Below are 26,941 nucleotides of genomic sequence, written 5' to 3' on the forward strand. Positions count from 1 at the left end.
TAGGCAACGTTCTGCCAGTTTCCCAAATTCTTCTTTAAGTGAATGTGTCTCTATGGCCCTCAGTGAATTCTTCCGTTTCTTCCTCCACAGGCACGAACCATGCGTCTGGTCACCTGAAAAATGTGTTTCATTTCTTTGTTAATGATCACTAATCCCTTAACATTATTTCCACATTCTTTAAAGAGTTTTCACCAACATACATTTCTACCTCTGTTTTAGGCTTGGTTGCTTCTTTCTCTCAATCTTTCTCATTGTACGTTAGACGTGCACACAATATTCATACAGCTCTGAATGGCTTGTGTGCAATACGCCTCGGGGTGTGACGGCAGGAGCTCTGGAAAGATTTGCAGATAGGGCTGGAGCGTCTAGCGCTGGGACTGAGCTGGTCAGCAGCAGCTTAAGCCTAGAACCTTTTTAGGCTGCCCTGCTACCCCTCAGAGTTGCTGTGAGCATGAATAAGGTAACATACAGGAAAGCACCTGTAAGGCGATATTGACATGATATCTTTCAGATCCCAAATTTGCTTTCAGATGGTTGCTTTGGGCCAGAATGAGATGACTTAATCTCTTACTAGTGTTTCTTGGGCTGCAAGCTGCTAGGATTGGACATTCTCTTGCAGGGGTAACCAAGGGCAAGTGGTCACTTGTCTGGGTGAGTTAACACTAGGGGAACATGGGCATGAAACAAAATTCAAATGAAATGAAGAATGTAACTGTGCTCCAGTCTTCCCCTCGTCTACGTTTATCTTCTCAGGGGCCTCCCATTCCTTCAAGCTGGCTTTTCAGAACCCAACTCTTTGGACTCTGACTACACTTTTCAGGCTCCCAGACGATCTCCTCATCAAACAAACCAACCAACCCTTCTGTTCCACGTCCCATTAGCTTTCAGGTATAGAGGATGTGATAAAAAACAGCTGGTGCCTATTAAGGACCAATGACTGAAAACTATTATTACTCTCTATTTCTCTCTCCCAGTCTTTGAGATGATTATTTCACACCTTCCTCTCTTTTCTCAAACTTCTGACACCTACTATAACATCCTTACTCTTGGCTGATGGCCTCATTTCCCATTTCATTAAGAAAAGAGAAGCCATCAGAGAATATCCACCAGCTCTCCACACCTCACCTACCCGCTTACTTGCACCTCCGCGCATGTATTCTGCGTGACTGCAGATCGAGAGTCTGTGCTCCTACCTGAGGCCAGCCCTTCCGCTGGTGGATTGGATCTGGGGCTCCAGCAATTCTCCACCCTCTGTTGCATCATCAGATTTCCCCTCTTTACTAGCTCATTCCCATTAGTACACAAACAACCTATAATTTCTCCCAACGTAAAAACAAAAACCAAACCCAAACCCAAAACACTCTCTTGGCCTTGCGCCCCCCCCTCCAGCTTAGTCCCAATTTTCTACTCTCCTTTATAACAGGACTCCTCAAAAGAATTATTTCACCAACTCCACTTCATTGTCTTCTAGTCTCTCTTGAACCCAGTCCATTCTGGTTTTTCCTGCACCACTCTGCCAGGACTGCTCTTATAAAGGTCACCAGGAACCTATGCATTGCTAAATCCAATGATCAATTCAATTTAGTCCTCATCTCAAAGAGATTTTCTTCTGCCTTCCTTGTCTTGAATCATGCAAGGCCATCTATCTGGTCACTCTCACTACTTGTGAAGTCATCTTTTTCTTCTTCTTCCCTCTTACCCATGCAGTTGTTAAATCTTGTCAATCCAACCACCCAAGCATCTTTCTAATTTATGTTCTCCTTTCCACCCTTGTAGAGCTTGCCCTACAGCTCTTGTGTGCATGGTAACTGCTCTTTATTTATTTATTTTTTTTTTAAGATTTAATTTGTTTATTTGACAGAGAGAGAGGCATCAAGAGAGGGAACACAAGCAGGGGGAGTGGGAGAGGGAGAAGCAGGCTTCCTGCTGAGCAGGGAGCTCGATGATGCGGGGCTTGATCCCAGAACGCTGGGATCATGACCTGAGTCAAAGGCAGACGCTTAACAACTGAGCCACCCAGGCGCCCCAGGTAACTGCTCTTTAGCCCGCCCCACACGGCCCCAGCAATTCTCTTGCTAGAACAAAGATGTAATCCACACCACTCCCCTCATAAACGGCTCTGTAAGGTTCCCATTTGCTGTGCAATAAAGCAAAAGCCCCCTCAGCATAGTACTGAAGTCCTTTTACCATCTGGCACCATCCTGCCATCCTGCCTTTTACCATCTGGCAGCTATGACTTCTGCTCCTCTCAACACATCTTATATTCTAGCCATCGTTCATAACCTGCCTCTGTCTCTCTACCCTTGCTGGTCCCTCTGCCTGGAGTGCTCCTTTCTCCATCTTTTTCCCCATATGAGAATTCTTATTACTATTAAAAATAATGATTTCTGAAAGCTTATAATATGCAAAATATGATATAAATATTATACATGTATTATCTCATTTAATTATCAGAAAACTGAAATAACTTTCCCAAGTTAAAACAGCTAGGAAATGGTTGATCTAGGATTTCAACTAGGTTCATGATCTGACAGTATTGGTGAAAATTTCTCTGATTCATCACAATTAGTTGCCTTTTCCTGTGTTCCAATAGCAGGGTTTTTGTTGTTATTTGTTTTCAGTTCACTATCCAAAAACAGTTTTATTACAGAGATTAAACATACAGACTCTGAAGCCAGATTCCCCGGGTTTGAGCCTTAGATCTGTGGCTTGCCAGCTGTGAGACCTTGTGCCTTAGTCTTTTTATCTTTGAAATGGGAATGATAATTGTGAGGATTAAATGCATCAGCTAACAGAAAGGGTTTAGCACAGTGCCTTTGCATAGCTCTGGCCCTTCGGACACATCCTGTCCCGTCTACGTTCTATCTCCCTCACTAGACTCTCGCCTCCTGGGAGAGGAGAATCTCTCATTCATCTTCCAGTCCTCCTGCGCCAGCAAGGCAGACCTTTCAGTAGAGCAGGTGCTCCAGAAACATCTATCAAACCGAATTTGTAAGTCTATGGGTGTTTGTGCCAGATGATGTGACATTTACAAGCTCATGGCCTGTGCTGTACTTCAATTACCTTCAAGTCTTTTAAAGACAGTGGTTACCAAAGTCAACAAGGCCATCCAACAGCTCTGCCTTGTTTCGAAAAGTCCAGGTCTTTACTGCTCTGCTTCTGTGAACAGGAAGCCTTTTCACCTTCAAGCTTGTCTTAAGTGCCTTCATTTGTGAGGCCAATACTTTCCTTGTGGGGGAGGAGGAAAGGGACATCTGTCACGAGGTTCAAGACTTCTCCGGGACAGCTAGAGGTATGTAGTTGGTTTCCCCTCCAGGGAGTAGGGACCAGGGTCAGGTTTCACTTCTAGCCACTGGCACGGTGTACCTGCTTAGACTGGAGGCTCCAGACCTGTAAGGGATCTGAGGACTCCTGGGAGGTCTCTGGCTCAAGTTACATCACATTGTTTCACTGCCCTCAAGCTTGTTTATTTACATTTCAAGGCTGCCTCGTTAGGTGAGGCTGCGGGAGTGAGGTGGCCGGAAGAGGTTTCAAAGGAGAGTGAAAATGGTAGAAAAGGAAATATTTGATTAGAGGTTAACATGTCCCCTGGGGCTTCTTTGATTTGGATTATTGTAAAAGAGTAACGTGTAATGATTAAGCGCTCCCCAGGGGGAAGTGGTCTCGGTACAGAGTGGGGGCTTCTGTTCCTGATGAGTTGCAGCTGCTGTGTGTGTGGACTAAACCAAGTGGGGAGTGGAGGAGAAAGAGGCACTCGCGGCACCAGCCACAGTGACTGTGCTTAACTCATCCTCTTCACCTAAGCCTGCGCTTTCTTCCGTCCTGTATCTTGGTGAACCCCTGCAAGTGCTTAGGCTGTAACTTGGAGTCAGCCTACACTCGTCTGTCTCTGCCGTCAGATCCTGAATACTTTCTCTCCAGAAGGTCTTTCAAATCCATTTCCTTCTCTCCGCTTCCACTGGCATCGCCTTTGAAGGTTAAGAGCTTCGTCATGTCTTCTTGGAATATATCTTCCTTACGGTTTTCACAGTCTTAAGTCTTCGGACTTCCACTGCATTCCATTAATGTCAAGCGGATTTTTCAAAATTAAAATCCATCTAGTTCAGAATCCATCAGTGGCTCTCCATGGTCTTCTGTATTAAATGCTCCCCAGAGCCTGGCTTGTGAGGCTTTTTGGGATCTGGTCCTGCTTCTCTGGCTTATGTCCTGTCAGGTCACCTCCACGCCTGGAGCGCCTTCACATCAGTAATCTTGATCTGCATGCAGTCCTCAGAACACGCAGTATCCGCTCTCAAGCCTTGCAGCTCTCCGTGCTCGCTCCCCCTCCTCCCAGAATCCCTCGTCTTCCCTTCAGCTTCTCTTCTTTTCTCCTGCTCGGGTTGAATGAGGTTTCCCTCACGGGAATGTCTCTATCACAAACTGTATCTGATCTCTGTCTTACCAGCATCTAGCTCTGGCATACAGTAGCTACTCAATAAATATTTGACAGAGAAATGAATGAACTCTTTACTAGTCATATTAGGGTTCAATCATAGTTCAAGGAAGGAGCCTTGAAATGCCTGGCTCTGAGAGAAGGAAATACCACAGTTATTGCAATTATGTTGTTAGATGGGCAAACTTTCACACTTGATAAAAGAATTGTGAGGTTTTGTGTTTCTTCAAGGTAAAGTGACTGAAGCTTATTTTAAAAACCCGTTTAAAAGGCCTCGTCTCTAGATGATAAAAACCGTAGTTGCCAACTTTGGCAAAACATTGAGGAGTTCAGGAATAATACTCACCAAGCAAGTGTTTCCAGAAATGTCATACCTGCTGCTTTAAGAATGTCATTCTAAGGCCACTGTTAAACAAATAACTCTTTCAGGAGAGTTGTGAGAGGTGAGAAGGTGGACTATGAAATGAAATCTGCCGACAGAGGGCTGAGACCAGCACATACAAGAATTAGTGGCAGTGAAATAACCTGAAGTGACACCTAAAGACATATATAAGTTATACATTATTATACATCAACACAAAGGGAGCCTACTACATAGCAGATTTCTGCCAAACATAAAGGAGGCACCTTCTTTCAACACACAAACTAAAAACTGGAATGAACTGCCGTGTGAGGTGAGCTTCAAGTGTCCCAGTGTCCCACTGTCGTCAGTGGCTTGCAGGGCGCTGAGCTCATGCCAAGGCAGGGCGGCTCCAGAGGAAAGGGCGCAGGGTGGAAAGGGCTAAGGCGTCCTTTGGCTCTTTCAAGGTAGATTCTTTCGAACCTTTTGATTTTTTTATTTTATTTTATTGGAGTTCTTTGATTCTTTGGAACCTTTTGATTCTTTCGATTCTTGGTTCTAAGCGTTAAAGCGCAGCGGGGAAAAGCTGCAACAAAGATGGGAAGGGAGTTAGTAAGTACTTAGAGAAAAGTGGGTGAGAATTTAATGGGTAGGCCATAAAGGAGAGATTGGGCGAGTAGAGGAAAAGCGGAGCAAACGCAAAAGAGGAAACGGGGAGGAGGGAAAGAGAGGGAGAGGAACCCTACGGAAGGAAGAGAGCGACCAAACTCGTCCGGGACAGGAGGGAGGCACGCCCAGGGGGAGCTGCTTCTTTAAGGAAAGCCCCGCCCCCTGCGTGATGCCTCAGCAGACCCGTTCACGATTGGCTGCGGCCGGAGGGCGGGAGGGGGGTTGCTAGGCGCGGAGGGGATCCGGCGGGCCCCCGCCTCCCGGAGCGCGGAGCCGCGGGAGCGGAGCCGGGGTTAGCGGCGCTGCTGGAAGATGGCGAGTGGCTGGGACGCGCGGCCGCCCTGGCGGCCGGGGCGCCTCCCGCTTCTACTGTGCCTGCTGCTTCTGCTGCTGCTGCTGTGGAACCCGGCCCGGGCAGCGCACATCAAGAAGGCGGAGGCGACGACAACGACGACGAGCGCAGGCGCCGAGGTGGACGAGGGCCAGTTCAATCGCTACTACCACGAAGAGGAGCTGGGCTCGGTGCTGAGGGAGGCGGCGGCCGCGGGGCCCCCGGGCCTGGCCCGCCTCTTCAGCATCGGCAGCTCGGTGGAGGGTCGGCCGCTGTGGGTGCTGCGCCTCACGGCCGGCCTGGGGCCGCCGCCTCCTGACGGCGACTCCGGGCCCGACGCGGCGGGGCCGCTGCTGCCCGGCCGACCGCAGGTGAAGCTAGTGGGCAACATGCACGGCGACGAGACCGTGTCGCGCCAGGTGCTGATCTACCTAGCCCGCGAGCTGGCTGCTGGCTACCGTCGCGGGGATCCGCGCATCGTCCGCTTGCTCAACACCACCGACGTGTACGTGCTGCCTAGCCTCAACCCCGACGGCTTTGAGCGCGCCAGGGAGGGCGACTGCGGCCTCAGCGATAGTGGCCCTCCCGGGGCCAGCGGTCGCGACAACAGCCGCGGCCGTGATCTCAACCGCAGCTTCCCGGATCAGTTCAGCACCGGCGAGCCCCCAGGCCTGGACGAAGTGCCCGAGGTGCGCGCCCTCATGGACTGGATTCGCAGGAACAAGTGAGTGTTGTAACCCCCCCCCCCCCCCCCCCCCCCCCGCCAACTCGCTTGTCCCCGTGAGCTTACAGGAGCAGAGGCAGGGTCGGGCACTCAGTAGGCATTCAAACAGGCTTGCAGGCCTAAGGGACGGGGGTAGTGAAGGTGTTAGGCGACACCCCGTTACCCGGACAGGGCCCAGGCCGCTTAGTCTCTTGTCCCACTAATAGTCCAAGAAGCGCTGCCTAGAGGCAGTCATTTGTTCAACGGATGCAGAGAGCTGTTTGGCTGGAAGCGAGACTTCTTTCCGACATTCTGGTCCCTATTGTCACAGGACCATGAAATATGAACAATAGAAGAGAACTTAAGGATAACTTAGGTCAGCTCTCTCATTTGATAGATAAGCTGTCAATATTGCTATTATTACTGTAGGCACTGTGCTAAGTAAGCTCTTTCCCTGGACTGCATGATCTCACTTTATGTTGGCCACAACCTCATGAAACAGACATCATTAATATCCCTGTTTTGCATACAGGGGAAATTGAGGGTCAGAGTGATTAAATAATTTACATAGTAGGGAGTGTAGCTGGAACTTAAATGCAGGCAATCTGACTCTTTGTCAGTGCTCTTAACAGCTGCAGCGGGAGGCTGTAACCCATTAATGATAAATGACAGTCCCTGGGTCTTCTTGGTTATTTGACAGAAACTGGTTCTCTTCCAGTCTTTACTTCTGACTCAGCTAGGGAGCATATGGCTATGGCTGGAGAAGTTGCACAGAGCTGGTACTTTCATCTGTGCACTGCTTCATTTTAGATTCTCAGAAAGGTTTTTTTTTTTTTTTAAGATTTTATTTATTTATTCGACAGAGATAGAGACAGCCAGCGAGAGAAGGAACACAAGCAGGGGGAGTGGGAGAGGAAGAAGCAGGTTCATAGCGGAGGAGCCTGATGTGGGGCTCGATCCCATAACGCCAGGATCACGCCCTGAGCTGAAGGCAGACACTTAACCGCTGTGCCACCCAGACGCCCCCTCAGAAAGGTTTCTGATACCATTTGGGCACTTTATTAGTGGGCCAGGGCTGAATGGCTAATTATCACATTTAATACACACCGTAAGTTGTTACTAAGCACTATGTGGGATGTAAAAAATTAAATGCAATAGGACCTCAAGAAATCGATGTATAACAAGAGAATATAAATATCTGTGAGGTGTGTTTATGCACCCAGTTAAACTTTACAGGAATTGTTCCTACTGGCAAAATGTGTGTGTGGGCTGCGATAAAATGGATCATCTCTGTGGAAGAGGTAGAACTTGAACTGCATCTCGAGAGATGAGTAGGATTTTCAGCAAAAAGGAGGAGGGGAGGAATAAAAGAAGAGAGAACTGGAATAGAAGAAGAGAGAGATGGAATAATGTCTGAAGTGACCATGTACTTCTTCCCTTTTCAAGCATCAGCTTTGCTAGCATATCCCCATTTTTTTTGTCTTTCATAAGGCTTGTGAGGCAGTAGTTAATCTTTCCATCTCGATTTGAAGATTTCTAAGTGACAGATACAATAAAAGTAATAATGAACTGAGAAGTTTCTCTGTGAGACTTGGGATCATCCCTTCTACAAGATTTCAATGCATGTAACAGACCTAGAAAATTCATAGGCATTATGACAATCCTAGATTTTTTTTATCTACCACCTTTCACTTTACTCCTCCTTTTGAGGTCCCTTGTAGATATTTAATTTCACATACATATTCTGGGAAGATCTTTTTTTTCTTGTAAAGATAACCATGTCATGATCTCTGAACATTTGCCTAAGAAACATGACTTTAATGTATATCTTGCTGTCAGAAGCTATGATGGCCAGGGCTTTTCTGAGATGATATATCAAGTGAACTGTTTGCATTGCTTAAATGAAAATACCCTGTCATGACCCTTGCAGGGATATAAATGTCGTGACTAGATTTTTCTCTTCAGTATTAGTTCTGCGGTGACCAGAAATGGAAATGAGCTTTGCCTTGGTGCAGGTCACCTTGAGGCTCTACCAAAAGCCTTAAACTTTAAGTGTGGAATCAAAAATTTGGTCTCTGGTTAACCTTTTCATATCACAGTATTTGATGATTTTAAGTTTTGATTTGGGCCGGTTAGTTCAATGATAGGAGCTTGTGATGAACTGAAAAGTTAATCTGTGTTTGTTGGCATTACACAGAAAGTCATTTTGTTCCGTGGGTGTGGGCTATCTCAGTCGTCACCGACCACGTTTCAAACATGTAACTGTAAGAAGAGAAAGCAGGTGACTATATAGGGTGAAAAGTACATCCATCCTCAGTTTTCACAAATTAACTCAAAATGCATATTCTTTAATGATAAATTAATAACAAAGGACACTGATGTGGGCATAAAATTAGAAGCACAAGCATACACACAGCTTGAGATTGACCCCTAGAGTCAGCTCTATGAACAGGAAAAAACAACAAATAGGAAATGGACTAACACATTAGTCTATATGGGAAAATTACCTTTTTCAGTGTATTTTCTGAAATCATTTGAATAATTTCTAGATATGCTATTCACCCAGCTATATTAGAAATAGATTTTTGTTGCTATTTGGGGTATGTAAGAATTTAAGACTTATTTTCTTCTGTTTAGGAAAGTGAATTTTATTTTCTTTGTTTCACTTTATACTTCATCCAGTGGGTGTTTCTGTATTATTGATAATTGACACATACTTAGGAAAATATACAAGTTTTTAACCCCATCATGAAAATGAAGATTTTGTCGTTTTCTTGGCCCCCATTTTTGGCACATTAGGCTTCTTTAATTAAATATATCTGCTTAGACTTTAATAGGAGTTTAGCATATAAGGTATGTTGGTGAAAAACATTATTATATTGCTGGGGGTAGGTACAAATTACTATTGAGGGGCTTGTGTTGTATCTGTAGTTTCCTGAATCTTTAGAATTTAGTTTATCAGACTCAAGTTCTCATAATTTTTATTTATTTTGTATTTTTATTTATTTATTTTAAAATATATTTTAGAGAGAGAAGAACACGGGAGGGGAGGGGGAGAGGTGAGAGAGAATCTCAAGCAGACTCTGCACTGATCTGGACTCAATCCCAGGACCCTGAGATCATGACCGGGGCTGAAATCAAGAGTCAGACACTTAACCGACTGAACCATCCAGGAGCCCCTCCAGTTCTCATAATTTTTAAGTTATTTATTGGGTAATCTGGAGAGCATAAGAGAGTTAACTTGGAGATTCACTTTTTAATATCTATAGATTCTTATTTATAATATATTTATTTTTATTTTTTTATTTTTTTGAAGATTTTATTTATTTGATAGAGAGAGAGACAACCAGTGAGAGAGGGAACACAAGCAGGGGGAGTGGGAGAGGAAGAAGCAGGCTCCCAGCGGAGGAGCCTGACGTGGGGCTCGATCCCAGAACGCGGGGTTCACGCCCTGAGCCGAAGGCAGACGCTTAACGACTGAGCCATCCAGGTGCCCCATATAATATATTTAGCAGGTATCTTAAATCTTGTGAAAGGGATAATATATGTTACTGAAGTCAAGTATGAGGAACGTGTAAAAAAATTGATTTGAATGGAAACCAAAAAATACCTTTCAAATAAAATCGGATTGACATGCAAAGTTGGTTTGATAAAGACTAAAAGCATTAAACTTCTAGCTAGTAATTGGTATCACTTTGTCTAGAAATCCTTATAAAAGTGGCATTCATACTTTTAAGACTACATAAGTAAAGTAAGGGAAATCTAACAATTGGAATTTTATCACTCAAGTAGATTGCAAATATTTTGTTCTAAAAGTATCTTAATATTTTTAATATTAAATTAATATTTTAATATTTCTGGAAGCAATGCAAGCAATGCCAGAGTGAAAACAGCATTTAGTAGAGAATCTTGGACTTTAAAGTCTTAATTGAAAATAAGCAGTTAAAGCAGCATGCTTCACCTATTTAGAATATGCAGTTATCCATTTTATTTTACTAGAATATGAGTGCCTGTGGGCATTTTTGTTTGTTTGTTCCCTGACCTATTCCTTAGTGCCTAGAACGTTTGGCACATAGTTGAACTTAAGAAAATTTGTTGCTGAATGGATTACCTGAATTAGGCTAGCCTTCTTGTAACTTTCCCAAAATGAGAGGGGGAGAGAAAAGTACTTAAATGACTTATGGCATACAAATCGGAAGTAAATTGATAATACCTTAGCAGTGGGGGCCAGATGGGTAGAATGGAGTTAGAATGTTAGAATATATACTTAGGGTTTGTTTCTGTACCATTGTATCTCCCAAGGGCTAGCACTGGTAGTGGGGAATAGAATGAAAGTCTGAAGGCAGTGGTTCCCTGAGTAGGATGCTAGACATCTCCAAAGGAGTGGACATCCGTTGAGCAGAGGATATAAAGCAGTTCTTGTGCTGGAAGGTGTTGTACGTGTATTAATTCTTATAACAACCCTGGGAAGCAGGTAACATTAATCACTATTTTACAGATGAGAGAGAGACTGGGATTCAGTGAACTTAAAGGCAGTAACTTCTTCCTGATCATATTTTATTACTGGCAATATCGTATTTATTACTAAATGATATCATATTGATTGCTGGTGACATCATACTTATTACTTAGTGACAGCTCTGGGAGACTGAATGTTCTTGCTCCAAAGCCTGTGCTATTGCTTCCCCACCAAATGGCATTCTCTGGTGTCTGGAAGATTGCTAATTATAATTATATATATTAGTTTTTAACTAGTCTCTTTTCATAGTCTGTTCTCGTATTTGATCACTGTTTTTATTGGCTAAGTTCTATCTTCTGATAAACAGATTCTGTGTTACAAGTGATTTTCACTTTTCGATATTCACTGGGATAATACTGATCATACTTAAAATAACCTTTCAAATTAGATGTACAATAGGTCTAAGTTTCTTTGAAGCATATAGAAAGAACTGGTGTATATATAACCCCCTTTAGAATTTCTGTAGGTCAGTTCATTTCGGCCAAAAAAAGGCAAAAGCAAGAAAATCCAGTTTAGAGTGCAAAGAGGGAAAGTGTTTAATCTGTAGTCACAGTAATAGTTTGAACTGTTCCATGAGGGAAAGATGTATAAATAGGACTTCAGCATGTTTTTGCCTTTAGCTTTCACCATAAAAGGAGTTCTTCGGTATTTCTGTATCTATAAATTTCATCAGATTATAAATTGGTTCACTTAGAAGTAAAAACATTAAAAAAAAAATGTTTCTTTTATGGAAGCGGCCCTGTCTCCATGTCAGTTTATTTTTCAATGGGCCAATCAGAAACCTTGGGCTTAGAAGGAGAGCTGCTTCTGTGGTGATGCACTGAAGGACTAATCTCTGTGCTCTGTTGTTTTTCTCTGAAAGCAGCTCACTGTGTCAGGTTCCCCGCCCCCGGTCTTCTCAACTGTGGCTTCTCTCTTGAAAATGTGAATTTAGTATATTGTGAAACTGGAGTCAGGCAAAGCACATCCTGTTTCCAGTTAGACTCCCTACCTTAAACATTGTGGGATAGTACATATAAAAAAATCATGAAAGTTACTAACCTAACTCATGTACTCAACAAATATGTATACAAGCCACGTTTTCTACAATGCTAACGTGTTATGAAATAAAAGTATTAGGTTGAACTGTATGAAGTTTTTCCTTTTGTAGGTCAAAAAGTGACTGAACACTGGCAAGTTCATATTGTTCAACCTAACACATACATTTGAATTCTCTGCATAAGATGTCTCCTGGAATGTTAATTTATACTGTTATTCAGCTACTTTTTCAATGATGGGAAAATTCTGTAAAGTTACTTGAGGCTAAATTGCAAAAACTGTTGGCCTGAAATTTGTTGAACTGATGATGGTTTCTTTCCTTTTCTTTTGCTGTTGCTCTGCTCCCAGTAGCTGATAGTGTTGTCTTCTAGGTCTCTAAGCGGTTTATGAAAGATGTAGAATTTTTAAATACATGGCATTTTCTTTGCCTTTTTTTTAGTGACATGTGCTTTGGTTATTTTCAAAGGTTTGTGCTTTCTGGAAATCTGCATGGTGGCTCTGTGGTAGCAAGCTATCCTTTTGATGACTCTCCAGAACATAAGGCCACTGGAATCTATAGCAAAACCTCAGACGATGAAGTCTTTAAATACTTGGCAAAAGCGTATGCATCAAACCATCCCATAATGAAAACTGGCGCCCCTCATTGTCCAGGAGATGAAGACGAGACTTTCAAAGATGGGATCACAAATGGCGCACATTGGTATGATGTGGAAGGTATGGAAAGCCCTGAATTTGCTCTATTTTCCCCTTTGTTCATTTGGCTTTCCTTCCCTCCTTCCTCCCTTCCTCCCTCCCTCCCCTCCCTCCCTCCCTCCCTTCTTTCCTTTCTTCCTTCCTTCCTTTTCTTAGGTAAGCTCTGTGCTCAATGTAGGGCTTGAACTCATGACCCTCCCTCCCCCCACTGAGCTCAAGAGTTACGTGCTCTACTGACTGAGCTAGCCCGGTGCCTCTCATTTAGCTTTCTTATGAATACTCTGAGTGGAAAAGAGGAAACTTTGAGAAATTCTAATTTTTAAAGATCTCTTTTTTTTTTTTTTTTGAAATTTTCAAACCCACAGTACGATTAAAAGACTACGTGGAGGCCTGTATGCGCTTCATTTAAATTCACCAACCGTGACCTTACCTTAAATGCTCCACCTCTCCCGTCCCTTCCCTCTACACGTTCTCTTTTGCCAAACCGCCCAAAAGTAGGTTGCAGATTCCTTAATACTTCACCTGTAAGTACCTCAGCATGTATTTTCCAAGTACAGGAACATTTTTGTGTACAACCATATACTATAATTCAGTACAACCATCCTACACTCTGTGCATAACTCAAATTTCCTTTATTATTCCTCAGACTTCCTTTATAGCTCCTTTTCTTCCAGATCAGATCCAGTCAAGGTTCAAGCATTGCATTTGGCTCTTGTGCTTTTGTGGTTTCCCCAGTATAGAACCATCATTTCAATACTCTCTTTTCTTAATCATGGTGAATCCTTTGAAGAGTTCAGGCCAGTTGTCCTACAGAACATCCCATATTCTGGATCCTGGTCAAATTTTCCAGTTTTCCAATTTTATAAGACTCCTATTGATTACGTCACATCACATCAGGATGCACATAAAGTGCATGGGCCACGTGGCCGTGGTGGACATCTTCGTGAATGGGATGACCACAGTTCTCGCCCTTTATATAAGGGTACGTTTTCCTTTTATATTTTAATCTGTGGGGTGATCATGGAATTTTTTTTTAATTGTGGTTGAACACACACACATATATATAACATGAAACTTGTTAGTTCGACCATTTTTAACTATCGAATAAAGTGGCATCATTACATTAACAGTGTTGTGCCTCCATGTCCCCACTGCCTACTTTACAAAACATTTTCAACATCCCAGACAAACTTGGTAACCATTAAGCCAAATGCTCCATTCTCTTCTAATCTACTCTCTATCTCTGTGGATTTGCCTATTCTAGATATTTCATATAACTGGAATCATATAGTGTTTGTCCTGCATCTGGCTTATTTCACTTAGCGTGATATTTTCAAGGTTCATGCAATTTGTGGCATATCTCAACACTCATTGCTTTTTATGATGGAGAAATATTCCATGGTATGTATGTACTCCATTGTGTTTATCCATTCATCTGTTGATGGACGCTGGATTGTTTTCATGTTTTGGCTGTTGTGAATAATGCTGCTGTGAACACTGGTGTACAAATATCTATTTAAGTCCTTGTTTTCAGGGTGCCTGGGTGGCCGTAGTTGGTTGAGCGGCTCACTTTTGGTTTCAGCTCAGGTCGTGATATCAGGCTTGTCAGATTGAGCCTCACGTCAGGCTCCGCACTCAGTATGGTCTGCTTAGAACTCTCTCTCCCTTTCCCTCTTCTCTTCCTCCCTCCATTCATGCTCTCTTTTTCTCTCTAAAATCTTAAAAAAGAAAAAGTCCTTGTTTTCAGATCTTTTGGATATGTACTCAGGAGTGGCATTGTTGGATCGTATGGTAATTTTCTATTTAGCTTTAAGGAACCACCAAATTGTTTACCCCAGTGGCTGTACCATTTTACATTCCCACCAGTAATATATAAGGGTTCTTATTTTCCACAGAGTATTATTTTTAAAAGAGTTGTTGAAGTAAGTTTGTTTACCTTTTCTTTTTAAATGTTATATAAACAGCTGTTGTGCTTTTTAAACTTTTGATAACTTTGTTTTTATGCAGTCTTAGACTATTTCATTAAGACTAAGCAGAAGGAAGAAGTTAATTCATGGAAATGTCATCTGTATAAACTTTTTGTCTTCTTAGAATCTGTTGATGATGAAATGCCTTAGCTCTTCCTTACTTTTTTGTTGGCAGTTAGTTACATTATTAAGTGTCTTATGACTTTTCTTTTAATGGGCCTTTATTTAAACCTTTGAATTATTTTTTTGACTTTATATGTCAAACACTGGTTACTCAAATTGGGTCTTAAGTTTGAGGACTTAATGCTTTAGAGAGTTTTTTGATTCCCCTATACTTTCTACCTATATTTATTTTATGTAACAAACAGCCACAAAGAGGTTTAAAATAGTTAGAAGACCTTTCTGCCCATAAAAACTAGAGGTGATGAAAATCATTTAATTTCTTGTATAGATAAGGGGCATACTTTGATGTTTAATCCCATTTCAGTCTTCAGCAAACATATTTAATAAAACCTGACTTCATGAACTAATGGTTTTGTGATGGAGTCAAGTTCCTTCATTAATTGGAGATATTACGTAAAATAATGTGTAAAAATTATTTACTTTTTTGGGGGAAAATTGTAAACAGTAATTTCTAGTTGACGATTAAGAAAAGTAAATCTGTGTTATACTATAAAAAAAATAGGGTGCTGCCTTCATAGTAAGTAAGATTATTTGTTAAACCAGGTATCAGATTTTCCTGATTCTTCAAACATCTGAAGAAGCTACATTTTGCCGCTGCCATTATTATTGTTTTTATGAACATCAACTTTTCTCCTTTTCTAGCTGGATGGTCAGACATATTTTCTGTTACTTCCACAACTAGCTTATATCTCTTCCTACCCGAGCAATATTGAGCAGTTTTAAGAGTTTTAACAGGGCACGTTCACTTTGTTTATCTTACGCAGGACGGCAGTAAGATATTGTGCAACCTTGTGACTAGGCATGTACTCAGACCCGGATGTCCTGGAGTAATTTGACTGACGCTTTATGTGATGTATTTAGAAATTCTAGCTCAAAGTAGTGTATCCTTTTAGAGCTCAAAGTGCATATATTGATCTACTCCAATCCTTTTGCTTTATAGGAAATGAAGACCCCAGAGAGGAAATAACTTGTATAAGATCATTTATTCCTTTAGCAAATATTTACTGAGCCTCTGCCACCTCCCATATACTGTGTTAGGTGATGGGAGCAAAATAGGAACAATTCCTGCTCTCAAGGATCAGACAGTGTATTAGAAGGATGGGATATGGGGTGATCTGGCCCCGCCATGTTCACGTCAGTTACCAGGGTTGACTCAGCATATCTAGCTGCCTTGTGGGTGGGCCTTGCTTCTCTCAACATGTCTCTCAAACCTGCGGGGTCCCTCTGGGCAATGACTATCCTAATAAGGCTCTGAATGAATAGTCATGCTCTGCTACTAACGCCTCCTTATTGTGAGAGCCTAAGCTGAACTTATTCATGGAGGAGGCCTTCTGCTGCTGCTGCTGCTGCTTTTTTTTGACCACAGAGTGCTGATTTGTATGCCTTTTGTCTACCATTCTTTTCTTCTTTCTTCACAGTTAAGGAGACGTAAAAATCATCTGATGGTTTAATATGTTTACTCCAAAGAAAATTTAATGAAACTGAATTGTAGTTTTAGATCAACTTTTAAGAATTGCCTTCTTTTAACTTACAAAATTTTAAAAAGGGCAAGTAACCCCAGGCCACCTATAATTGAAATTATATGATCAAAAGCCACAATTTGATATAATTTTTAGAAGCTTACTTAGGCAGAAGGCGATATATTTTTCTTGCAGGTAGAAGAACCCTGGAAGGCAGTGTAGCATAGTAGCTAAGGGCAGAGCTTTGGAATCCTGTCGTCTTGAGTTTGAATCCCAGCTCTGCTGTTGACTAGCCCTGTGTGTGTGTGTGTTTACGGGCATTCATGTGTATGGGAGACAGAGAGAGAGAAAGAGAAACTTGGGCGAGTTAAGTAATTTCTCTGAGACTCATTTCCCACATATATAAAAGGAAGACAAATACTATCTGCCTCATAGGATTTATGAAGCCCATGTGAGAATGGATGTAAAGCACAGCCTAGCAGCTGGCACTGTGGCTACTTATATCTGGGGGAATCTAAGCTTCATGAGGGCAGGAACTAGATTTATTCTGTTTTCAGTTTTCTGTTTATAGCACACAGAACTGTGCCTGGTCTGTAGAAGGTAAACAATAAGCCGTTTTTGAATTTTGAATAAGTGAATTCTCGGCATCTGAGAAATGAGTACACAGTTATTTAAAATCTTAGATGATCTTTAGACAAGATAATCTTATAAAAATTTATAAAAATATTCCTCCTAATTTTATTCACACTCTGAGAAAATAAGAAGTCTTACTGGTAGATTCAGGATCAGTATTTTTCAAACTTTTTTTTTTAAGATTTATTTATTTGAAAGAGAGAGAGAGAGAGAGCACAAGTGGGAGGGGCAGAGGGGAAGAGAGAGAGAGAATCCGAAGCAGACTTCACTCTTGGAGCATGGAGCCCCACACAGGGAGTGATCTCACCACCCCGAGATCACGACCTTAGCCGAAACCAAGAGTTGGATGCTTAACCCACTGTGCCATCCAGGTGTCCTGAAACTTTTTTTTTATTGTAATCTACAATGTAAAATACCTTTCAGTCATTTAAATACATCTCATATATGTGTGTACACAAAACCGAAACAATTTCACGAACAGTACTTTGTGATGTATTCTGGTATTGTTTTTTTTCTAGTCTCTACTAGTTCATTAAACAAAAAATGCTTATCTGCACCTACTTCTATATCTCACAGTCCACTAATGGGTCATGACCTACAGTTTAAAACTACACTGTTTTTGGTCACTCTTGGTAAAATTGATTTATTTTCAAATTCTAAGTAGGAACAAAACACCTTATGAATTGCGTGTAGTAACTTCCTATTTAGGCTTTTTATTTTGCCCTATCTTGTTCATATGTCAGCCATTTCCAGTGAGGACTGAACCATACGTATTTATCTGAGATGACCTACTTTTAGACTGTTTTCCTCATATGTGTGAGCACTGAGATAAGAAATCGGTCAGAAATATTGTCAGGCCTGTGTGGCATTCATGTGAGCCTGTGCCTTGTCTGACTAGTTAGGTCAGCTGCCATAGGCTTTATACTTACGTCTTTTTAAACCACTGCTAACTTGGGGCTGAGTATTTTCAAACTGGTAATTATGAATTTTTTTTCTCCTCTGGAAGAAGAAAATGTTCTGTGGATTTATCAAACTTTCTTCCCTCTCCTTTTATACTTTATTTCAACCTTTTTTCGCTTCTCCTTTTATGGGCAGAGAGTTATGAAATGTGACCAGATAGCATACAATGTAACTAATTCAGTTGTGTTTTTTTTTTGTGAGAATAAGCTTCTTTGATCGTGTGGGCAGCTATTCTCTGCATAAAGTGGAGGTCAGACTGAGCAGCACTAATGTGCTCTAAATATTGAGGTATATTTGGCTTGAGGTAGATTGCTCCCGGAAAGGGGAAAGCATGGAGAAAATAATTACCAAATTGTTTTGAACAGCACGAAAGGTTATATTTGGTCCAAAAATGAACTGAAAAGCTTATTCTTGAGGAACATTTTCTGTGCCATTGAACAGGGGATTGTGAGGATGTGGAGAAAAAGGAACCCTGGTACAGTGTTGGTGGGAATGGAAATTGGTGCAGCCACTGTGGAAAACAGTATGGAGGTTCCTCAAAGAATTAAAAAATAGAAATTCCATATGATCCAATAATTCCATTATGGGGTATTTATCCAAAGAAAATAAAAACACTAATTTGGAAAGATACACGATATGCATGTATTATTTACAATAGCCAAGATATGGAAACAACCTAAGTGTCCGTCAGTAGACCAATGGATAAGGAAGATGTGGTGTATACACACACACGTGCACACACACACATATACACATATATACACAAGTATGTGTATATATGTATACACACAATGGAATATTACCATTAGCCATAAAAAGGATGCAGTTGTGCCATTTGAGCCAACCTGGACGGAGGGTCTTGTAGTCAGTGAACTAAGTCAGAATGAGAAAGACAAATACCATATGATTTCACTCATAAGTAGAATCTAAACAAACAAATGGATGAATTAAAAAACAAATAGCCAAATCAAACCCATAAATACAGAGAACAAACCGATGTTTGCCAGAGGGGAGGGGGTGGAGGCTTGGGCAAAGTAGGTGCAGGGGAGTGGGTGATACAGGCTACCAGTTATGGAATGAAGAAGTCAGGGGAATAAAAGGCACAGCATAAGGGATAGAGTTAACGATACTGTACTGGTGTATGGTGGCAGATGGCAGCTACGCTTGCGGTGAACATGCCATAGTGTATGAACTTGTTGAATCACTATGTTGTACACCTGAAGCTAAAGTAACATTGTGTGTTAACTGTACTCAAATATTATAAACAAAAAGCAAACAAACCCAGGGCATTGTGGATTAATCGTATGGTGGCAGAAAATTGTAATCTATTTAAAACAAACAAGAAAGGGGCGCCTGGGTGGCACAGCGGTTAAGCGTCTGCCTTCGGCTCAGGGCGTGATCCCGGCATTGGGGGATCGAGCCCCACATCAGGCTCTTCCGCTAGGAGCCTGCTTCTTCCTCTCCCACTCCCCCTGCTTGTGTTCCCTCTCTCGCTGGCTGTCTCTATCTCTCTGTCAAATAAATAAATAAAATCTTTAAAAAAATAAAAAAAAAAATTAAAAAAAAAAACAAGAAAAGAATCAAATGGACAGTGCAGAAATGAAAAAAACGCAATATCTGATAGTAAGAATAGACAAATCCATAAATACAGTAGGAGATTTTACACATGCCTCAGTATTTGTTAGATCACAAAGACAAAAATATCAGTAAGGACACAGTAGATTTAAATAACATAAATAAACCAATCTGACTAAGGAACGCATACAGAATATTGTCCTCATATCTAATTTTCCTGCTGTCTTTACTAATCTGAAGTATAGGGAGGAAAGCTAATTTACCATTAGTCATACTTATGGAAGATGTGTCCGGTTCTATTAGTGCTTTTATTACTTGTTTTTTTAAAATTATGTATTATGAGCAAAGTAGCAAACCTCCAAAAACCTCAAGTGTTCTTATTCCTTTGCTTGTTTCACATTTTAATGGGATGAAGTCTAAACTTATTAGCATGACACTAAATGTCCCAGAGCCTGACTCAAGCCTACGTTTCTGGTCTTCTCTCCTACATCTCCCCTGTCTTTGAACCACTTGTCCTTTCCCCAAAACGTGAACCTTGGGCTATTTTCTGGGGTGCTTTTCTCCGTTCCACTGTAGTGGAACCTGTAGCGTAGTAACTGTCGCTCTCTTGCCTTCCTAGAGCTTTTTGTTGATACCATCAATATGTTGCTTGTTCATTTATGTTGTTAATAGCTTTCTGTGTCCTTTGCTAGGGTGTGTATTATTTGATAATAAGGACAGTGTGGTACTATTCATTTGGAGTTATCTTTATGCAAAATGTATTGGCAGGGGAAGAGTGCTAGAGGAAGAGAGCCGAGGGAGGTGTTTACAGTTCTTTGGAGCAAGGTTTTTTTTGGAGATAAGGGCTTTATCTAGAGGGATGCTGTGGGAATGAAGAGGGCGTATGAGATGTAAGAAATTGTTCCAAAGAACTGCAGGATTGACCATCCGTTAGACTTACAGAGTGTCAGAAAGGAGGATCCAAAGATATAACTTGGAGGTTTTGAGCCTGGTAAAGTGAGAATGATAATGGAAATAGGAAAACTAATTGTGTGTGTGTTCTCTTCAGGTGAGAGAGGAGTGAAGATCAGGAATGATACTTGATGTACTAGTTACAGGTACCCAATGGGCAGTTGGAAAATAAGTTCTGGAGGTTGGGAGAGAAGTCAAGATGATAAAGAGATTTAGGAGTTTTGAGACATGGAAAGCGCATGGCAGCGTATATAATTTTGAAAATTGAATTGGTATTGTTTCCTGGCATAATTTAATTGCTTAGAGCTGGAGCCAGAAATTCAACTAGAATATATGTATAGAATACATATATAGATGAACAGATGGGTGGGGTTGTGGGGGGGGGGTTGTTTCTTTGTTTTTTAACCTCTGAAGTGAATGTACTTCTGGCATTTTGCATTGGGATGTTTTCTTAAAGGAATGCTGGAAGTTCAGGTATTAATTCTCAGTCCGTTGTTCCTGCTTTAAGAATACTATTGATAATCAAATGTGCATTAGTAAAGTGCTTATGGTCTTATCTGATCTTGTACCTTAAGGAGGTGATTAGACCTCTTTCTTCCTTTTTCTCTATTTTAGTCTGAGTAATTTGAAAGGAAAGCAAAAAGTAAAACAGTTCTGAGTATTTGCTCCTAACGAGTCCCGAGTTTGCTTTAGTAAACTGAAATCTAGCCTGATATAAAATCTGACCTTTGGGAGCAGTGCAGTTGTGTATTTAGTAATGTGATAGACTTACGTGGAGGTTGAGAACCAAACACGAATCACTACTTTAGGATTTGGTCCTTAAATCTTCAGATCTGAGGTCTAGATATGAGACATGCTTTTTTTTCTTTCTTTTCTTCTTTCTCTTTTCTATTTAATTCAGGTGGTAGAGAATGGGAAAGTACTTTAAAAAAAAGAAAATGCCGTTCAAAGAGCCGTAGAAGAGATCGTGTTGACCAACTTAAACAAAACTGAAAACAGACGCAGGGCTGTGTACTTTAGTTTAACTTTGCAGAACCATATCATTAGCCAATATATATTCAGTGGGCGTGGTGAAGGAAGTAGATTTTCATAAGATAAAGTTGCTGAGGATACAAAGACCAAGTTCAGCTAAAATTTGTTCAAAGTAAACTTGAATTTAAAGACCAAGAATATGGGGAATTTTTTTTTTAAGGGCAACCTCTGTTTTTTTCTATTCATTTGACCCAGATGTCCCACTTAAAATATTTTATGATCTCTGTGCTCATTAGCTTTTAAAAATATCTCAGGGAGTGCAAAATTATCACTTATCTATAAATAAATTTTTCACAAATATCAAAATTGTGAGAACTTCTCACTATCCTTTGAAGTAGGTTTATTTTATTTTATTTTATTTTATTTTATTTTATTTTATTTTATTTTATTTTATTTTATTTTATTTGTCAGAGAGAGAGCGAGAGAGAACACAAGCAGAGGGAGCGGCAGGCAGAAGAAGCAGGCAGAGGGAGAAGCAAGCTTCCCGCTGAGCAAGGAGGCCCATGTGGGACTTGCTCCCAAAACCCTGGGATCATGACCTGAGCCCGAGGTAGACACTTAACCAACTGAGCCACCCAGGTGTCCCTGAAGTAGGGTTTTTCTGTTAGTTAGTTTGTTTGTTTTTTAAAGATTTACTTATTTGTCAGAGAAAGAGAGTGCACAAACAGGGGGAGTGACAGGCGGAGGGAGAAGCAGGCTCCCTACTGAGCAAGGCAGGGACTCGATCCCAGGACCCTGGGACCATGACCTGAGTCAAAGGCAGATGCTTAACCGACTGAACTACCCAGGCATCCCTCCTTTGAAGTAGTTTTATTAAAGAAATAGCAATAAGCTCCAAATTTGTATCTGCAGTGGAAATTGCCTTTCTATATTCCTACACTCCAAAATGTTTTTCCTGATAAAATTTCCTAATTGCAATTTTTTTCTGTAAATGATTTATAGGGTTCTTGTATAATACAGTTTGCTACTTCATAGTTTGGCCTACTAAGGCAAGTTAAAACAAACTTGCTATGTTTAAGTCTTAACACTGAAGCATTGATTGTATTTTTTCCTATTGACTTTCTGCTTGAGACATAAGAGTGAGTCATTCATTAGTTCCCTATTTTGAATGAAGAGTTAAATTTAAGTACCTCTTCTCCCCCGACAAAGCTAGATCTCTCTAATGAAAACAGTAATAGGGAGTGGTTCCATGGTAAAGATGAATTGAGTGTCCTAAAGCATACGAAAATTGGTTGTCAGACAAATGAAGGAGTTTAATGGGTATCAGTAGATCCTTTTATCAGAAGGTTTAGCCACCCACAACAATTACTGTTGATCACAATTTGTTGTACTACTGGACAGATTCCTAATGGTTACATTTTTAGTCTTGTTTTTTGGTACTGATGAAGGAATGAAAGCATTATAGGTTTCATAGTACATTGCATTCAGTTTTTCCTGAACATAGAAAACTTTGCATTGGTAGGTAGGGTTTTGTTTTGTTTTTCTTAAGTTTTTTTAATTTAAGTAATGTCTACACCCAACATGGGGCTCAAACTCAGAACCGGAGACGGTGAGTTGCACACTCTTCTGACTGAGCCAGCCAGGCACCCGGGCAGGTAGGTTTAAAAGCAGAATTTATACCATTTTTCTTTGTCAATTCTCCTTGTGAGTCGAGAAAATAATCTAAATCAGTAGTTTTCAAACTGAGGTATGTGTAGGGAAAAGGAAGAGACCTATTAGTTTCAATAACTTTAAGGAAATAAATTTTCAGATCTTCCATACCTACTCTTTCCTAAAATTGGTTTGCCTGAGAGAGATGCTTACTGCGGGAGTTCAATCACTTGTCCTCTTTGCCCGCTTGACTGAAGGTAGGCATAGTTTTCTACCCACCTGAAGCTCACTATGGTATGTTGACTCAGTTTTACAAACTTCCAGGGCACCAAAACAAAAGGGACAATTTTACTTTACTTTTACTTTAACTAGTATCATAAAAGCATCATGCCAAACTTCTCATTAAAAGATATTTTCGGGGCGCCTGGGTGGCTCAGTCAATTGAGTGACAGACTCTTGATTTCGGCTCAGGTCATGATCTTAGGGTCATGAGATCAAGTCCCACATCGGCTTTGCATATAGGGGGGAGTCTGCTTGGGATTCTCTCTCCTTTTCTCTCTCTGCCCCTCCCCCCCAAAATAAATAAATATATCTTTTTAAAAAAAGATATTTTCAGTAATTATTACCTGTTTATTGTTCATTAAAATTTATAATTTTGCCTCTCTGGTAAATCTCATGCCAGTAGTTATTGTACTAATTCAATCTAAAAGACAAAAAATAGTACTTAGGGCATTAAGGTAATTGAAAATTAAGGAAAATTTAAGTACATATACATATATACTATAGTTTGAAGTGTTATACGATGATCAGTGAAAGACTTTGAACATACAAGAGTATCACGCTCAAATAACAATCTGTGGATGAAGCGGAATGGAAATATAAGTTCAAGTAGAAAAAGGGAAGATTGTAAAATTCCTGTTGTTTAAGAAGAGTGTATGTTCACACGAGTTTTAAATAGATGATTCCAGGAATTAAATCTGTATTTTTACTTGTTTGGGTACACCTAAAATAATAATGTAAAAGTTTTATTTAAAAATATAAAAACTTATACCAGCCAGGAAATTACACTGTTTGCAACTCTTTAAACTTAAGATGAAAACTTTTAGATACCGACTTAAAAATATGTGAAGTGTTGCATAATTTTTCAAAGTTATTTTACTATGAATAAACAAGTTGGAAGGTCATTGGTTTAATAGCCCCCTGAGAGACTAGTGGATAGTAGAGGCTTGCTTATTTATGATGGTTAAAAAGTCAGATAAATAACAGATCCTTTTATACTATTAGTAAAGTGCTTTATTGCTTTGAGGCATGCCTGTAATGAATGTTCCACTCCCCAAATTTAAATTTTCTTTAACTGGATAAAGATATTGTTCTGAAGTCTGATATTTAATCCTTTAGTCTGAATTGAGCCGCATGACATCACCTTTAAAAAAGCAAACATATTAACTGGATCTGTAAGTAGCTGCAGCTGTCAGTAACATCAGGCTTATGTACAGATTAATGGCTGTTCTCTATTACAGGGAACTCTACCTTTGTATAGGTAGGTGGTTTTTTTTTTTTTCCGTTGTTGAGGAAAAGATCAAGACAAGATCTAAACCAGCTGCCTAGTTAATATTACTCATTGACATTTAGTATTGGGAAAATAAATGTTAAGTTTAACACAGATAACAAAAAATGCCTATTTGTAGCACCTTGCAAAAAAAAAATTCTTAAGTTATTCATAACTCAGTTGATAGCTTCATTTGCTTCTAGGTTTTTTTAAGATGATTTTTAAAAAAAGTAATTTCTAAAGTGAAATTTAAAGTTGGTGAATAAAAACTTTCTGAGATTCTAAAGTTAGGATAGCTTTATCTTTTTTTTGTATTGCAAATAAAAGTTAGTTTGCTACTGTTCACATTGGTGGGTTCCTATGAGTTTAGAAATATGTAGATTAGGTAGATACCACAACTCATAAGTTACCTTCTGAGAGTAGTTTATCATTATAGACTCAGAAGAAATGTGCTTTACTTTTACGAGACTTCATTAAGGAAAGGATACCCTGTATATAGCTTTCTATTACTGATTTCTCTGTAATTCCATCATGTCAAAGAATATACCTTGTATGATTTGAGTTCTTGTACATTTGTTGAGTTTGTTTTACAACCCAGGATATCGTCTGTCTTGATGAGTGTTCCATTCGTACTTGAAAAGAGCGTGTGTGCGGCTGTTGTTGGGTGGGATGTGCTATAAATGTCATTTAGGTCTAGTTGATGGTGGACTTGAATTGTAATGTTTTCTTGGTCAGTTGACCCTTTTATCATTACGTAATATCCCTCTTTAACCCTAGTGCTTTTCCTTGTTTTCAAGTCTACTTTAGCTGATACTAAATGTAAATGTAAATGTACCCCTCCATTTTTCTTTTGTTTTGTGTTTGCATAGTATATCTTTTTCCCTTCTTTTACTTTCAACTTGCCTATACCGTTATATTTAAAGTGAGTTTCTTGGGGCATCTGGGTGGCTTAGTCGGTTAAGCATCTGCCTTCTGCTCGTGTCATGATCCCGGGGTCCTGGGATCAAGCGCCATGTTGGGCTCGCTGGGGAGCCTGCTTCTCCCTCTCCCTCTGCCTGCTGCTCTTCCTACTTGCGCTCTCTGTCTCTGTCAGATAAATAAAAGCTTTAAAAATAATCAAATAAAATGAGTTTCTCATAGACAGCATGTACTTGGTTCTTGTTTTTCAATTCATTTGACAATTTGTCTTTTAGTCAGTATGTTTATAACATTTACACTGAATATAAGTCTACTTTTTAATTATTTGCCTCTTTATTCCGTTTTTTATTCTACTGCTTCCTCTTTCCTGCCTTCTATGGGATTGTTTGAATGTTTAGTATTTTATCTCTTGTGTTTTTTTACTATATCTCCTTTGTATAGTTTGTTTTGGTAGTTGCTCTAGGAGTTACAATTTACACACTTAACTTTTCACGGTTCTAGATAGGCTTGATGCCTTACCACTTCAGGAGGAGCACACGACTCTTACTACCACCCTTTACTCTCCCCACTTTATGCTGCAGTTGTCATTTGTATTATGTGTATACACATTGAAAACCCCACCAGACAATGTTACGATTTTTGCTTTCAGCTGTCATACATATTTTAAAGAACTTAAGAGGAAAAAAAAGTCCCAAGTTTCTCTCTGGTATCATTTCTTTTTTACCCAAATAAATAACTTTCTTTAGAATTTCCTTTATTTGTTTTTGTTTTGTTTTGGTTTTGGGTGTTTTTTGTTGTTGTTGTTTTGGTTTGGTTTTCATTTTTTTAATTATGCTCAATTAGCCAACATATATAATTAGTTTTTGATGTGTTCGACGATTCATTAGTTGCATATAACACCCAGTGCTCATCACCACACGTGCCCTCCTCAATACCGATCACTGGGTTAACCCATTCCCTACCCTCCTCCTTCTGTAACCCTCAGTTTGGTTCCCGGAGTCCAGAGTCTCTCATGGTTTGTCTCCCTCTGTGATTTCTTCCCATTCAGTTTTCCCTCTCTTCCCGTGTCGTCCTCCGCTCCATTCCTTATGTTCTATATATGAGTGAAACCATAAGATAATTGTCTTTCTCTGCTTGACCTATTTCACTTAGCGTCATCCCCTCCAGTTCCATCCATGTTGATGCAGATGGTGGGTATTCATTCTTTCTGATGGCTGACTTCAGCATTTATTTTAAAGCAAGTTGGTTTGTGATGGATTCTTTAGTTTTCCTTCACTGAGAATGTCTATTTTTGCCTTCATTACTGAAGAATATTTTCAGTGGATATAAAACTCCAGGTTTTGGATTAGCAGGTTTTGTGTTTGTTTTTATGTTTTGTGCTCCTGCCTTCTGGCCTCC

General features: G+C 40.3%; 1 protein-coding gene across 1 annotated transcript in view; it reads left to right on the forward strand.

Moving 5' to 3' along the window:
• The first annotated feature begins 5,695 nt into the window (after positions 1-5,695).
• Positions 5,696-26,941, forward strand: part of CPD (carboxypeptidase D) — a 74,104-nt gene continuing 52,858 nt past the window's right edge. The window contains exons 1-2 of the mRNA XM_026517786.4: positions 5,696-6,496; positions 12,499-12,746. Coding sequence (XP_026373571.1) covers positions 5,754-6,496; positions 12,499-12,746 — 991 coding nt within the window. The 5' untranslated portion in view covers positions 5,696-5,753. The remainder of the gene's footprint in view (positions 6,497-12,498; positions 12,747-26,941) is intronic.

This window comes from Ursus arctos, unplaced genomic scaffold, assembly GCF_023065955.2.
Source record: "Ursus arctos isolate Adak ecotype North America unplaced genomic scaffold, UrsArc2.0 scaffold_24, whole genome shotgun sequence".
Classification (NCBI taxonomy): domain Eukaryota; kingdom Metazoa; phylum Chordata; class Mammalia; order Carnivora; family Ursidae; genus Ursus; species Ursus arctos.